The sequence below is a fragment of the Cervus elaphus genome, chromosome 7 (genome assembly GCF_910594005.1).
Source record: "Cervus elaphus chromosome 7, mCerEla1.1, whole genome shotgun sequence".
Lineage (NCBI taxonomy): Eukaryota > Metazoa > Chordata > Mammalia > Artiodactyla > Cervidae > Cervus > Cervus elaphus.
This window is the reverse complement of record NC_057821.1, coordinates 20,392,702-20,409,167: the sequence shown is the minus strand read 5'-3', so window position 1 is coordinate 20,409,167 and position 16,466 is coordinate 20,392,702. Positions and strand designations below refer to the sequence as shown.

Below are 16,466 nucleotides of genomic sequence, written 5' to 3'. Positions count from 1 at the left end.
TTCTTGCATCAGACAGGAAGGGGCAAAACGGCACCTTGTTCTTGAAGAAAGGAACACTGGTGACTCTCTTCCAGAGAGGGACAAGTCATGCTCCCCAGGGCTTCTAAAAAGGCTCTTGAAACAAGCATGGTGGGAACAGTATGATCACAAAAGGACCATGATCAAACCCAAGCTTGTGGGTTTCCTTTGAAATCCTTAATGGATTTCGGTGTGAGCCCAGGGCCACGTAACACTGGGGAAGCATCTCTTTGTTCTGTTTGTGTTAGTGAGAATAGGATCATAGTCTGGAAAATAGGAAAGGCACAGTTTCAAACATTTTTAACCACTGTCTCCATGACCATCTGTTCTGTTTTTCATCCAGAAGAGAAAGTAAGTAAAATAGATAAATTAGGGGGAAAATGTAAACAGAAACTGGCTAAAACTGATATATGGGGCTTACTGTGTGTCAGGCACTGTTCTAAACACCTTACTAAATAGATTATCTCATTTAACATTCGCAGCGACTCTAAGAGAAGGTGTTATAATTCTCCTCATTTATACAGCTGGGGAACGTGAGGCATAGAATGGATAAGTAATTTGCCAAAGGCTACACAGCTTGTAAGTTAGAATATGTCCCTCTGCCCCTGGTGAGACACAGAAAGGATTAATGGAGCCAGCACCCTTGCCTTAAGGAGTGCAAAGTTTTTGAAAAACCAGGGCGATCTCTTGAAGAACAAAATTATTTCTCCAGAAGCAATTCCAGATTGTTGCCAAAGGATATTTTTAAAAAATACAGGCCAACTTAGACATTTTGTTTCTTTAGAATTCATTTCTCTGCTTATTGGCACTTCCCAAAGCATATGCAAGGCCTTGGCTCTTTAAGGCGAGTTTGATGCTCTCCTCTAATGTCATGCAGGACATGTGGATCAGATTCACCATCCTCTGTTCTTTTTAAAGGACAGGTCTATGTAAAACAGAAGAAGCTTTCTATGCAGATCAAAATTGCAAGATGAGTATCACACCAGTCAGAATAGCCATCATCAAAAAGTCTACAAATAGTTAATGCTGGAGAAGGTGTGGAGAAAAGGGAACCCTCCTGCACTGTTGGTGAGAATGTAAATCGGTGCAGCCACTATGGAGAACAGTGTGGAGGTTCCTTAAAAAACTAAAAATAGGAGGTTCCCTAAAAAACTAAAAATAGAACTACCGCCTATTCTAGCAATCCCACCCCTAGGCATATATCTGGAAAAGACAAAAACTGTAATTCAGAAAGACACAGGCCTCCAATGTTCATAGCAGCACTATTTACAATAGCCAAGAAACGGAAGCCATCTTAAGTGTCTGTCAACAGATGAATGAATGAAAAAGATGTGGTATAGAGATACAAGGGAATATACTCAGCCAGAAAAAAGAATGAAATAATGCCATTTATGGCTCCATAGATGGACTAGAGATTATCATACTAAGTGTAGTCAGACAGAGAAAGGCAAATATTATATGATGTCACTTATACGTGAAATCTAAAAAAATGATACAAATGAAATTACAAAAGAGAAACAGACTCACAGACATTGAAAACAAATTTATGGTTACCAAAAGGGGAAGACTGGAGGAGGGATAAATTAGGAGTTTGGGATTAACAGACACACACTCAGTTCAGTTGCTCAGTTGTGTCCGATTCGTTGCAACCCCATGGAAGCACACCAGGCTTCCCTGTCCATCACCAACTCCCGAAGCTTGCTCAAACTCATGTCCATTCAGCTGGTGATGCCATCCAACCATCTCATCCTCTTCTCCTCCTGCCTTCAATCTTTCCCAGCATCAGGGTCTTTTCCGATGAGTCAGTTCTTCACATCAGGTGGCCAGAGTATTAGAATTTCAGCTTCAGCATCAGCCCTTCCAATGAATATTCAGGACTGGTTTCCTTTAGGATTGACTGGTTTGATCTTCCAGTCTATGGGACTCTGAAGAGTCTTCTCCAGCACCACAGTTCAAAAGCATCAATTCTTTGGTGCTCAGCTTTCTTTATAGCTTTTCACATCCATACGTGACCACTGGAAAAACCATAGCTTTGACTAAACGGACCTTTGTTGGCAAAGTAATGTCTCTGTTTTTTAATATGCTGTCTAGGTTGCTCATAGCTTTTTTCCCAAGGAACAAGCATCTTTTGATATCATGGTGCAGTCACCATCTGCAGTGATTTTGGAGCCCAAGAAAATAAAGTCTCTCGCTGTTTCCATTTTTCCCTATCTATTTGCCATGAAGTGATGGGACCAGATGCCATGATCTTAGTTTTCTGAATGTTGAGTTTTAAGCCAGCTTTTTCACTCTCCTCTTTCACTTTCATCAAGAGGCTCTTTAGTTCTTCTTTGCTTTCTGTCATAAGGGTGGTGTCATCTGCATATATGAAGTTATTGATATTTCTCCCAGCAATCTTGATTCCAGCTTGTGCTTCATCCAGCCTGGCATTTCGCATGATGGGCTCTGCATATAAGTTAAATAAGCAGAGTATGTGTGTGTAACAGATACACAATACTATGTATAAAATAGATAAACAACAATGACCTACTTAAACCACAGGGGACTATAATCAGTATCTTGTAATAACCTAAAATGGAAAAGATTCTGAAACAGAATATATATATATATATAAATTAATATAAATTATATATATATATATAAATTAAAATTTATATCAATGTCCCTGGTGAATTTACAGAAGCCCAGAATTTCCCTGGTGGCTCAGATGGTAAAGAATCCACCTGCAATGCAGGTGACCAAGTTTCAATCCCAGGGTCAGGAAGACAGCCTGGAGAAGGAAATGGCTATCCATTCCAGTATTCTTGCCTGGACAGAGGAGCCTGGTAGGCTCCAGTCCATGGGGTCGCAAAGGGTCAGATACAACTAAGCACCTAAGCACAGCAGACAGAACATCATTTATCAATGCCCTGGACAAAATAAGATGAGCTTTGTTCTGGTGGAGAATGAATTGGGTATTTTCTGTTGTTTATTTTATAATGCCTATTGTTCCTGACTTCAGAGAGAGTATAGTCCTCTGTTCTTTTTGGATGTGAAACAAAATAGGTCAAACAAAACCCAGCCCAGCAAAACAGCTTATCTGCAGTCATCAGCAAAATGGCAAATAGAGATGTCCCGGGCACTAGATGGGTGGTCAGTCAGAGGTGGGATATAAAATGCCAGCCTGTTCTGCTCTCTAGGATGGCTCTGGAAGGTCAAGTTCATTGTCACTGGAAATGCCTGCAGGGAGAGATATGAAAAGTCATTGTCTGGTCCCTTTTTTCCTCCTGCTATTTTTAGCTCTTGTTAGAGAGATCAATTTTAGTTAACTGCAGAGGAGGGCTTAAAATCGTGCTCGAGTTTCAAGTACACTGGCTATATTTAGATTTTTTTTCCAAATTCTTGTCCATCAAAACATGCCATGGTAAAGCAGTTTTGCTGGTTTGCTTCTGTGTCTACATTGTTTCTCCCCAAAGGGAAAAATAAATGTCATTAATTCATGTCACTTTTAAGGAAGAAACATTTTCTATTCCAGGCTCATTGATTCCGAGGTAGCGAAAAATTCCATTTTTAAAATTTAAAATATATATATTTGGGGTGCCAGTAGCATGACCATTATATAAGCCCCAGTTCTTGTTCAACAGTTCCTGTATTCTGATCACAGACGTGGAAAACAAATAAAGCAGCCAGTCCCTGGGCTCCGTTTAGTACAGTCTCTGCACGTCACCCCCCATGGGAGGGATGCACATTTGTGAGCCAGGGACGTGCACTCCTCATTTTCCGCCTCCTTTGGAAGAATTTTCCCTGGGGGGGAAAATATGTTCAAAGGGCTTATCTTCTAAGTCTGTATTCCACAATTATCCTCAGTCGTTACTGAGTAGCAATATGCAGTGCTTCCTTATTTCACAGGTAAAACGTGCACGTTGTAGAAAAACAGAAAAGACACAGAACCAAGACTTGGAAGTGGGTGCACATCCATAGCTATTCCCATAGCCAGACCCCTAATCCTGGGAAAGGAGGAACAGGGTGATCACTCCCAGGCCGGGGGACCTCCTGATTCTATGGCCAAGCACACTCTTCTCTTCCCCACATCTGCACTTTGCTCTCATCCCTAGAACCCAAGCCCCACCTCACAGACTCCCGGGTTTCTCTTTACCCTCCCACCTTCTGCCTCTGTGGCTCCCTCAGTCCCTCACCTCTCCCCAGGGTTCCACGCCTTTGTCCCATACTGATTCAGGGCCTCCATCTGTTGTCCACACGAAGTGCCTCCAGGTCCTAAATGACTCAGGAGGGAATGAAGATAAATGGCCCCTTAATCCAGTCTTAGAGGAAAACCCAAAGAAGATAAGCAAACTTTCCTTTTTTTTTTAACTGAAAGATAGTTGATTTCCAGTATTAATTTCAGGAGAATAGCATCATGATTCAGTGTTTTTATAGATTACACTCCATTAAAAGTTATTACAAAATAATGGCTATAATTCCCTGTGCTGTTCAATATACCCTCGTGTGCACGCTAATTGCTTCGATCATCTCCAACCCTGTGTATCCCTATAGACTGTAGCCCGCCAGGCTCCTCTGTCCATGGGATTCTTCAGGCAAGAAAACTGGAGTAGGTCGCCATTCCCTCCTACAGGGGATCCTCCCAACCCAGGGATCGAACCTGCATCTCTTGGCAGGCTGGTTCTCTACCACTAGCACCACCTGCAAGCCCTCAGTATATCCTGATTTCTTATATATTTTATGCATGTAGTTTGCACCTCTTAATCTCCTACCCCTGTATTGCACCCCCTTCCTTCTCCCCACTGGAAACCACTGGTTTGTTCTCAGGATCTGTGAGTCAGTTTTTGTTTTGCTATATATTGTAAATGTATACATTGCTTTATACATTCGTTTTTTCTTTAAGATTCCACACATAAATGATATCATATAGTATTTGTCTTTGACATTTTACTAAGCATAATATTCTGTCTGCCATTGCTCTAAACGGCAGAATTGTTCTATTTTATGGCTGAGTAATATTCATATATATATATATGTATGTATATAGCAGCTGCATCTTTTTTATCTGTTGATGGGCATTTGGGTTGCTTCCATATCTTGTCTACTGTAAATAATGCTGTGTGAACATTGGGGTTCATGTATCTTTTTAAACTAGTGTTTTTATTTTTTATCGATAAACATCCAGGAGTGGAATTGCTGGATCTTAGGGTAATCCTATTTTTAGTTTTTTAAGGAACCTCCATAATGTTTTCCATAGCGGATGCACCAATAATGAACACAGGTTCCCTTTTCTTCACATCCTCACCAACATTTGTTATTTGCAAGGCCTTTTGATGATAGCCATTTTAGTGTGAGGCAAACTTTCTTTTACTGAAATGGAGCACGTCTGAGAACAAAACCATGGAATCGTTCTCCTCTCTCCCCTCACTTCCCTCTCCCTCTCTCTCCCTCCACCCCTCCTCCATCTTACCAAAGGCCACTTCTGTTCTCCTACCTTGAGAAGGGGCAGGCCTGAGGATGGGGGTGGGTAAGGGAAAAGACCTCAGATCTCTCATGTCAATAATCTTTTCCTAACACGCGCTTATTCCAGACCCGTTGAGGCAGGGAGGTGCTGCCCTGATGTCTCTTCTATGCCCTTCTGAACTCATCCCTTGCTTTGACACTCAGGGGACCCCCATTGGAGTCCTACCTCCACCACTTATGTGGGGACCTGGAGCAATTTGCTTCCCCCTCTGCACCTCTCCTTCTTTTGATAAATGGTGATAATTTGACAAGTTGCAAGCACATCATGCAGATGGAATAAGTAGTACTTGTAAAGGAGGTAGCCCAGTGCCTGATGCGCAGGAATTATTGAACTCATGCTGGATGCCATGGTCATTCTTCTCTGAGCAGTACTGTTTAGCAGGACATCCTCAGAGATTCTGGTTTCCTCTGCCTGTGCGTGAATTAAGGTATGTACAACACTTGAAACAGAGTCTAACGGGCAGTAAGAACGAGTTGCGTGTCCTTAGTGGTGGTGGTTGTTATTCACATGCATTTGTTCTTGGAACTGCCAGTGAAATACTGGAGTTGGTCTATGCTTTGCTTTATCCCCTCTGCCTCCTAGGCTGAGAGGGCGTTCTTTGACTGAAGCTGCACAAAGGAAAGAGATCAAATTGCTCTCCAGTGATTAGTCCTGCCCTTGCGTCTACCTACAGAAGTTTTCTCCCAAACTTTAAATATGAGCCCATGGAACCAGAAAGGAATCCGAGAAAAATTTTGCAAAGGACTTTTCTCTCTGATATTTCTTCCTCCCTAGATTTTTTTTTTTTTAAATCCCAAATCCCTCTTTCCACTTCCACTTAGAAGAGTGTTTCTTTCTCCACTCTCAGACTGATCTTGTGAATAGATGACTAGCAAATAGCTGTGAATTGATTTGATTTTGTTTTGGCCACATCCCATGGCTATTGAATCTCAGTTCCCCGACCAGGGTTAGAACCTGGGCCACGGCAGTGAAAAGGGTGAATTCTCACCACTAGATCACCAGGGAATTCCCATAGCTGTGATTTTTCAAAGTTTCAGTAAATCCCTCTGCCCTGGGTCATGTCCTCTTTGATTTTGTCAAAACTTCCCTAATGGACCAGTGGTTAAGAGTCCTAACTTCCACTGCAGGGGGTGCGAGTTTCTTCCTTGGTTGGGGAACTAAGATCCTGCATGCCTCGTGGCACAGCCAAAAAAAGACAAGATGTAATATGTAGCTGTCAGTCAAGCTCCAACATGAAAAGAGGCATTTTCCATGCTTTAGGATGCTAGTTAAACCTCAGGATGTGAGTTTGAATCCCACCTCCATCTTTTATTAGCTATGTGACTTTGAGCAACTTTTTTAACCTCTCTGTGTCTTGGCTTCCTCAACCATAAAGTCAGATTGTTGCAAACATCAAATGAGATAATCCATGTGCATCTACTTATCCAGCCCTGGACATAGTAAATGCTTAGTGTGTGTTACCTGCTTACTGTCACTTGATTTTCAAGCCGTATCTTAGTCTACTGAAACGTAAGTGCCTATGTTAAGCTCCTAGCTCAGTGTTTCTTGATGTGATATTTTGGAACAGACAATCCTACACATTGAGTACATTTAGCATCTTTGGGCCTCACCTATTAAATGCCAGTATCCACACTCTACCCAGTCCCTATAACAGTCAAAAAAGAAAAGAAATCCCCACCACATTTCCAGACACTATTGAGAGTGTGGCATATTTGATTGAGAAGCACGCTAGTTGCACTATGGTAGTATTTATCAGTGAAAGTCGCTCAGTCATGTCCGGCTCTTTGCGACCCCATGGACTATAGCCTGCCAGGCTCTCCTGTCCATGGAATTCTCCAGACTACTGGACTGGGTAGCCATTCCTAACCACCGGATCGCCAGAGAATGCCCTGGGTTTCACTATTAAGGAGCCCTCCGTGACTGTCACTCAGCTCAGCCACCTTCTCAGCTTCAGCCTTTCATCGGAAGCGAAGCTGGCATTACTCGTCTCCCTTCTTTCTTATCTAACCCTCAGCGAGTTGTGAAGCAAACAGGGAAGAAGCAGGTGCCAGTTGTTCGTCTAGACTGAATTTTAAGAATGGATGACGGCTTATCAAGGGGAGTGCCGAGAGCATTTGCCGCGGGACCCCTGGACGTGGAGCCAGGCTGTGCTGGGTGCTCAGTGCCACTCTGCAGCCTGGATTAAGAGCCCTTCATATCTGATTGAGAAGAAAACAGAAAATTCCAGGAGTAAAATCATTCCAGCCTTGGTCAGGCTGAAGAGACACTGCAAGCCCCCACCCCCTAATATTTTTTTTATTGTAAATTTGGGACTAAAAATAACTGCATGTATGCCCACTTAGGGGATAACTGCATACATGCAGTTATTTTTAGTCCCTACACTTTCTTTGTGTTCTGTAGCTGGAGGAGAGAGGTGTGTCCAGGTGCAGGCATGGCAGTCCTGCAGCCAGCGGGCCCGGGTCCCAGGCCTGTCTCAGCTGGACCGGGGCCAGGCACCGCCACCTCCACAGGTGACCAGGGAGGGATGATCCAGGGCTTGTGGGCCTCCCCTCACTGCCACATGCTAGCAAGTCCCAACCTAACACTTGAAAGGAAGGGCAATCCAAATGTGAACCCTTTCAAACACATTTCAAATCATGCTGTACCCTTCCCTCAATCTCTGTGTTCAACCCCTCAACAGGCAGCCTGTGAAAATTCCATTTTACTTATCCCCATAGGTCAGGACGGGACTGTGCCTGCTGCTTCCTCTTGGGGAAAAAAAAAAAAATTTACAATAAAAAAAATATTAGGGGGTGGGAGCTTGCAGCATCTCTTTAGCCTGTCCGACTCTTTGCGCCCCCATGGACTGTAGCCCACCAGGCTCCTCTGTCCAGGGGTTTTCCAGGCAAGAATACTGGAGTGGATTGCCATTTCCAATCCATTTCCAATCCAGGGGATCTTCCTGACTCAGGAATCGAACCCACATCTCTTGCATCTCCTGCATTGACAGGCAGATTCTTTACCACTGTACCACCTGGGAATCCCAAAGTTACCATAAGACATGAAAATTAACTCAGTCTATAATTTATAGCCCTTTTATTTTGATAATGTATTAAGCTTTGTCTTCAAAGAAGACTCACTGGCAAGGAAGCCCTACCTAGAGTAACTAGCAACTGGCCGAAAACAAAAGAGACAAGATGCAGAAGGAATAAGTAGTCCACTTTAGCTAGAGAACAAATGTTCACTAAAATCATGAGCTGCCATGAAAGAAAATTAAGTTAAAACTAGCCTCTGTTTCAGTAGTTTCTTGTAGAATTTGAAAACAGTAGAATTGTGAGAGGCAGAACTGGAGAGGAGTTATGAGCACCTTCCTTGAAGTCAGGCAGACCTGACCTTGAACCTGACTTTGCCATTCATGACCTGCGTGATCTCAGTGTCCTCCCATATCATCAAGACCTGATGAAACCGCCGTTGCAAAGCTGTTGTAATTAAATCCCCAATTTGTGCAAAGCCCTTAGAGCTGTGGTCTGGCGTTCACAAAGGGCTCAGTGAGAAGCTGCTGCTGTGTTTTGGGCAGATGGTATGTGTCTGTGACGCCTCCTGTGTCCTGGCACCGAGAGCACAGAGAAAATAGGACAGATACCTGCCCTATTCCAGTAGTTTTCAGCTTAGCTGAAAAGTTAAAACAGCTATGTTTGTTTTCAGCAATGCCCAAGCCCTCAACAGTTCTGAAGACCTGCATGAGAATTTAACGTGTGACCACGTGCCAGAGAATGATTTTGCATGTGCTTGCTGGAAATTCACAGAGTGTGAATTTCGCAGAGGTGGAAGGTAGAAAACTCTGATCCGTGCCTTTTCTTCTGGCCCTGGCTTCCTTTCCTCCCACAGGGAAAGGACAGTTTGAATACAGACTAGAAGAGATAAGGATGTGAAGGGCGAGCCTTAGCTTGTCCTTGAAAAGACACGCTGGGCTGCTTGGCCGTCCCATGGGTCCCTTGTCACCTCCTGACCCCAGTGGGTCCCCAAGTTGAGTGACGGCACTGACGTCAGCTTTTGTGGTCGAAGAATTAGCTGAAGCCCAAAGGGAGAAAAAGGCCCGAAACAGAACAATTCAATCCAGCAAGACCAAAGCTATGTCTTTTATTCTGTGGACTCTCAGCAGCTGTTGGGCTTTGCTGGATTTTGATAGTAAGAAAGTTTCCAAAAATAGAACAGAGAAATGTCAGCGTTAATGGGGTCACAGCAGTGAAACAGCTCTACGACCAAGCAATCTGACTTTGTTAACTCGACGTGAAAGTTACCCTGCTCAGGGTGTCTGCTTGTGCCTGATCCCCATCCCAAGTGTGGCCCCAGCACATTGGGTTCAAGAGGCAAGCATCTCCTTGGGAATGGATAAATGCATTGCAACTAGAGGTGTCTCTAAGAGAATGTTCTTTATCCAAGTCAGGGCAAAGAAAGGGTTTCATCAACACCTTCGTTATGTATATTTTACTACTTTTTTTGGTCTGAAAGCTAGCTTCTTTCCAACAGACGAGGCAAGGGGGAGCGTCTGGTCAGTCCCCTGGCCGGGGTCCCTGCTGTCACCACCTCACCCCCGGTCCCCCAGTCTCCATCTGCCGTGGCAGATCATTTTTTGTCATCTATTCATCAGAGGGTGAGAGACTGTCGCCCACTTCATCCTTGTATCCATCCATCCGTTGCCGATGAGACTACAGGAGTCACTAGTGTCTCTACGAAAGGCACTGCTTCTCTAAACGTGAGAGCATTGAAGAAATCCTGTGCAGAAAAACAAGAACCACCTCATCTGATTACTCAGAAATTATTTCTTTCTCTGCCTCTTGTCTGAAGGTGTCTCTCATTCAGATTTGCAAAGTGTCCTGGTTGGGGGTGAGATAAAATTGTAGAAATCCTGGGAACGGTGACCTTCATCCTTGTCCACAGAATCTTGCTGTTCTCCCAGAAACAAAGATGAGACGCCAAAGATGAATGAGTGCTGGTGGCTGGGAGGGGCTGCAGAGCTGATCTGGGATGGCTTCTCCCTTCTACATCCTCAGCATCCCTCGCTCTGTTACCTTCTCCCCTCGCTGATATCATTTTCCAACAAAAAAATTAGGATGCAGAGTGGAGGAAGGGAGAGGGAAGCTCCTTGCACACCAGCACCCTCCCAGGGCCGCAGCCCCCTGCCTGTCACACCAGACCGTGTAGGAATGGCTACTGACCTGCTGAAACACAGAGAAGCACCTGGGGTTGCTGGGTACCAAAGTGGATGCCGCTGCATCCCAGCTGCAGGTTTGCATCCTCATGCTGGTAGACTCTATTTCCAGCAAACAACCCAGTAAACTGACAGGTGTTTGAAAACCACTTTTCAAAGAAGCCACCACCCAGGTCTGCCCACCTGTCACCCAGAGCCTCTCCTGAAACTCTCAGGTGGAGCCGGCTGCACTGAGCTTCCCCTCCTTAGCTGCATCTGCAGTGGTTCTTCTCCCATGGGATTTTGATAAAATGGCAAGCTGTTAAAAGAGAATGGAACAAACACAATGAAATGGTCTGTGAGTTGCATCAGTGTGTAGAGCATACCTACGTGTATGCGTAGAATACCAACTTTACAGTCGATTACAGGGAAGTTAGTAGACTGTCCATCCCTCTTCCCCAGTGGGGAAGCAAAGCCTCGCAGGAGTAACCCACACAGATATCTCCTTCTAGTTCTTGTCACTCTGCTCTCCTGAATCTAAACTGGCCCCGTCATCTCACCGAATCAGAAATGTCAACCTCATTGATGCAACTCTTTCTACCTACAGTTTCACCCAATCTTGACTCTAACCTATGGAGTCTTTATGAGCTGTATTTCCGTGGTTCGGGTTAGTTCTTGCCCCCTCTGCTGCTTGCCAAGTTCCAGGGAAGTGCTGGAAGTGTCACACTTCATTTTTGTGAAATACCCAGTACCTTCATCTAGGATGTCGGTGGGCAGGGGAGTCCAGTTACGACTTCTCTGACTCTTACCAGAGAGGGAACGCTCTTAGCAGGGTCTGGCTGTATTCATTTGCTAGGATTGCCATAACTGGACCACAAACCGAGTGGCTTACACAAGAGCAGTGTGTTGCCTCAGGTCCTGGAGGTTAGGAGTCCAAGATCAAGGTGTCGACAGGGCCACGCTCCCTCTGAAGGTGCTGAAGAAGGATCTGGTCCAGGCTTCTCCTGTAGCTTCTGGTCGATCCGCAGATGATGGCAACACAACTCCAGTCTTCACATGGAGTTCTCCTTGGATGAGGCAGGCGTCCTAATTTCCCCGTTTTATACGGACACCGGTCATTTTGAAATAGGGCCCACCCTCATTGCCTCATTTTGGGAAACGGCAAAGATGCTGTTTCCCAAGAAGGTCGCAGTCATACATACTGGGGGCTAGGACTGCAGCATCTTGGGAGGGGTGGGACGCAGTTCAACCCATCCAGCAGCTGACTCTGAACACTTACCTCGTTCCCAGCATCACCTTGATGCTTGTGGCATTATCAGTGCTGCTCGTTCCCTAATGTCAGCACAAAACTTAAAACTACGCCTTGTAAGCATTTGCTGTTTTCACCATTGATGCTCACCAAGGTGTGCACAGAAGCACAGAAATGCTAGCCTGGTTCTGGCCATCCAAGGGCACTGTCCACTGCAGATCGAGGCTGACAGACCAGGTACCTGGATTGGGCGGTGTCTTGCTTTGATCCTAGAGGGAGGGTGGCACTTTGGAAACCAGGTGAGACTATAGCGCATAAAGGGCTTCCCAGGTGGCGCTAGTGGAAAAGAACCTGCCTGCCAATGCAGGAGATGCAAGAGGCGTGTGTTTGATCCCTGGGTTGGGAAGATCCCCTGGAGAAGGGAATGGCAATCCACTCCAATATTCTTGCTTGGAGAATCCCATGGAAAGATGAGCCTGGAGGGCTACAGTCCATGGGGTGGCAAAGAGTTGGACATGAATGAAGCGACTTAGCATGCATGCATAGCAAATAAAAGTAGCTGGTTGGATGGGTATAAAAACGTGGCTGTCATGACTGATGGGAGAAGATGCAGAGTCTTTTGTCCTAGAGTGTAAGAAATGATGACTCGATCCAGTGATATCTGGAGAGCCGCTGACCAGGTGGGTCTCTGGGAGAGATTGCTTCTCGGTGTTTCCCATTCGTGAAGGATGGGAAACGAAGGATAGAATGTTGGAAGAAGATTCAGAAAAGTGTGTCAGCAGTTAAGCTGAGAAGTTAAGAGCGTGCAGATTGATAAGGTCCTCTGTGCCTGTCCCCTCCTGGACGCCTTCTACTTGTCTTTAGACCCAGGTCAGCTGTCGCCTCCATGGGGAAGCCTTTCAGAGTTACTTGCTCCTTGCAATTTGGTACCCTTGACTTACATTGCCACCCTAGCACTTACCATTGCATTTTGTGACACTTTGTTTCCACCTGCCGTCACTGCACTGTGCTCATGTGAAGGACGCCAATGGTTTTGACTATGTCTTGTAATGAGCAATGGGTCAGACCATGGGAGATGCTCACCAGATACTTCCAGAAAGCAAACAGGTACAGACAGGAGGTCAGTCGGCTACTAGTGAAGTGACTACAAGAGGAGCCAGTCAAAAATAGACCGCTAGACTCTTGGAACGGGAGGGGCCTTGACTATCATCTGATAACCCCATTACCCGGTAACCATGGCAGATCCAAGATGAGTGGGGATCCTACCTTACTCCAGCCTGGGGCAGCTCTTACCTTAGGAAATTGTCTAGAAGGAGGAGAATTTGGAGAACCTTCTCCAAAAGTTGATGGAGTGAAGTGATGGGTTCAAGGTTAGCTGTTAGCAGCCATGCTGGGAAATAGAAGAGAAACGGGTAACTTACAGCCAGGCCCACTGAGTCATCACCCCAACCCTTCAGACTTGTTATTGCCATTTTGAAGTTTATAGTGGTGGAGGCTGAAGCTTAGAGAGGTGAGGGGGCCTGCCAGGGGCTGTCCAGGTGACAGCAGGTAGACTTGAGATGGAGACAGATCCATTCCATTCTGCTTTCCGACACCATCTCCCAGCATCTCTCGAGACATGTTGAAATGCCCCCTCGCTCCCGCCTTCTCACCCCCATTCCACTTGCTTTTCAGGAGAGAAGTATGAGCTGCACGCAGGGACCGAGTCCACCCCCAGTGTCGTCGTGCATGTGTGCGACAGTGACATCGAGGAGGAAGAGGATCCAAAGACATCCCCGAAGCCAAAAATCATCCAGACCCGACGTCCCGGCCCGCCGCCCTCCGTGTCCAACTGAGCTCACCACTCCGCCTCCAAGAGAATATCCGTCTACTCTTCACCATGCTTTTTTTTTTTTTTCTCCCTGTTGTTTGTTTGTCGAAAAAAAAAATAATTGCCTTTAAATCCCTGGGTGTTTGGTTGTTTGAAATTCCTTCGTTGTAATCAAGCCTCTCGGACAAAAGGGCTAGGAAAAGGTGATAAGTTTCCTGATCATATCATACCCACCAAGTATAATCCATTATTTAGGAGGTTCTAGGGGAAAAAAAAAAAAAAGTAGTATTTTCTTATTAAATGGTCAGCACAGCCTATATACCTTCATGCTCTCATGTGGATCCAAGCCAGAGACATCAGTGACAAATAGCTCCTGTGTTGTTTGTGAACCGTTCCAGTCCCAGTTCTGATGTGTGTACGTTGTTTTTTCTTCCTGGCCACTTAAGTAGGACCATAAGTAAACTTGACTTTGATTGCATGAGATTTCCCTATCTGGTCTCCCCAGTCCTCTGCATCCCAACATTCCCAGGACATGCATGATCACCAGCATTTATTTTTGTGATTTGAAGATATACTATAAGTCACCGATTGTCAGCATCCAGTCATGTCCTATCTAGGTTAGCAAAATTATCAGTATCCTCCAGCTTAACAAGTCTGGATAATTGTCACTCTTTGGAGTCAAAGACTTCATAGCTCTGTGAAAATTTCTGGAGGAAAAACTGAGCTTGGCCCCAAAGATAACCCTCAGTAGATTTTAAACATGATTCCCTTGTCAGTCTTTCCCAACCTCCTTGGGGAGGCTTGTCCAGGGTGATAGAGACCGATTTCAGACAAACCTATTTATTACAAAAGTCTCATGGTGTCTGAACGATTGTTTTTTTTTTTTCCTTCTCTTTGTATATTTGTACAAATGTTTCAGCTGTGCTTTTAAAAATCTGGAGTTTTTTATTTAGTGATTCTTCAGCCATTAGCTGCTTTAAAACATATGTGCATTGCTTATGAATGCATTCATATATTAATACAGGTAACCTGATAATATTACACTCTATTATGTATAATGCTGAATTTTGAAAGGGCACAAAACTTCTCTTGCCAATATATAAACAGTTAGCCAACATCTTTGCTATCAAGACCAGTTGTTTTTAAATAAAGTGAAGAAGCAAGTGTCAGCTGCAGGCAGTTGGAATGCAGCTAAATCAACATAGCAGCTGCTGAGCATGTTCAAAGGGAAAGATGGATCCATAAATGTGTGTGCAAGTCCTACTCATGCAATGCTCATATTGCTCAAAAACGTATTTGTTTTTGTTACATGTGATTTTTCTATTTCTCTAGCCCAAAGTGCATTACAGAAGATACACCTATAGAACCATTACCTTCTGCTCAATGTGCCAGGCCTCATCTACTCCTGTACGTTCAGTGACTTTCTTTAGATGCAAATGTCAATTACAACGGAATGGGGAAATACTGTCACTACCCAAGCCTCAGAAAAACACACGAGAACAGTAACACAGCCACCTGATGGAAGGATTGTTGTGGTTTTCGATTAAGGTGTATGCTAGTTTCATCAGAAACTGAAAACATTAGACTGATTACTCAGAAATAAAAGTCCGTTTTACTGTGAATATAGCAATATAGTACTGGATACAGTACAGGTGAAACTGAGGACAGCGCTGCTTGTAAAATCCTGAGTTTCCATAAGAAAAACGAAGGCTCCTTTGAAAAATAAAATCTGAGGAGTATATAATAAGCAAACGCTTTGACTTTCCTTTGCTGTGGAGGTTTTTGGGTTTTCATGGACAAACAAGATTAGACCTAATAGTGGAGAATGCTGCCCTCTAGTGAAGCAAGCTGAGAACTACAGGCTTCAGCCATTTTTGTGCTGACTCGATCATTTGTGGGTTCTTTGACTTTTTAAACAACTCAGAATTTTCAGAAAAAGGCAGATTCTAGAGAAATCTGGATGAGAGAAACTATTTGGAAATGACTTTTCAGTGTTTCAAAACAGTTCCATCAGACGTTTCCAACCAAATTTAGTCAAAGTTGAAATGACAATTGTGTGTCATCAAAAAATAAAAACTCAGTGGAGTGTATGACCCAGGTGGTTAGTCTTGGCCACACCTATTGCAAAATGTCGATGTTAATCTATCTCAGATCAAGTAATTCTCTCATGAGATTGGGTTTGGGGAGGTGGAGAGAGGTACGTATCCCAGGAGATGGGGAGGAAACAGACTAGACTCCCCTCCAAGCATCGTGAAAGTCAGAATTGCCTCAGTATCCCCCTGACCCACAGGATGCAAGCCTATTCAGCACTATTTTGTTTGAAAAGTTTAACTGTGGAGGGGGAGGGGAAGATTCCCACCAACTGAATCATTTGTGCACGTGTATAGCTCAAAGAGCTTAGATTTCAAATATAACTGGTGAATGACTCTGTCCATGTAGTGTAATTTCTGTGTTGTCTGCCTGAATTGGATCTATCTGATGGTTATTGTGGAAGAGGGAGGCTCAGTCTCTAGTCTTTCCTAGACGTTATCAAGAGATGAAAACTCAGCTCTTCCTGAAAGGGAGGGGGGAGGGGGCGGGGGAGGAGGGGAGTGGGCAGAGCTGGTTGGCAGCAGGTCATGAAGGAAGAAGAATTTGAAGGGGTGGGTTGGGCTCTGATAAGGGGTCTGGGAGATACCCCTGTTTATTGTCATAGTTCAGCCAGCTTGATCCTAAG

At 44.6% G+C, this 16,466-nt stretch overlaps 1 protein-coding gene across 2 annotated transcripts in view; it reads left to right on the top strand.

Moving 5' to 3' along the window:
• Positions 1–16,182, top strand: part of RCAN2 (regulator of calcineurin 2) — a 267,201-nt gene extending 251,019 nt beyond the window's left edge. For both annotated transcript variants that reach the window (XM_043907651.1, XM_043907652.1), the window contains one exon: positions 13,615–16,182. In XM_043907651.1, coding sequence (XP_043763586.1) covers positions 13,615–13,775 — 161 coding nt within the window. In that variant the 3' untranslated portion in view covers positions 13,776–16,182. The remainder of the gene's footprint in view (positions 1–13,614) is intronic.
• The last annotated feature ends 284 nt before the right edge of the window (positions 16,183–16,466 follow it).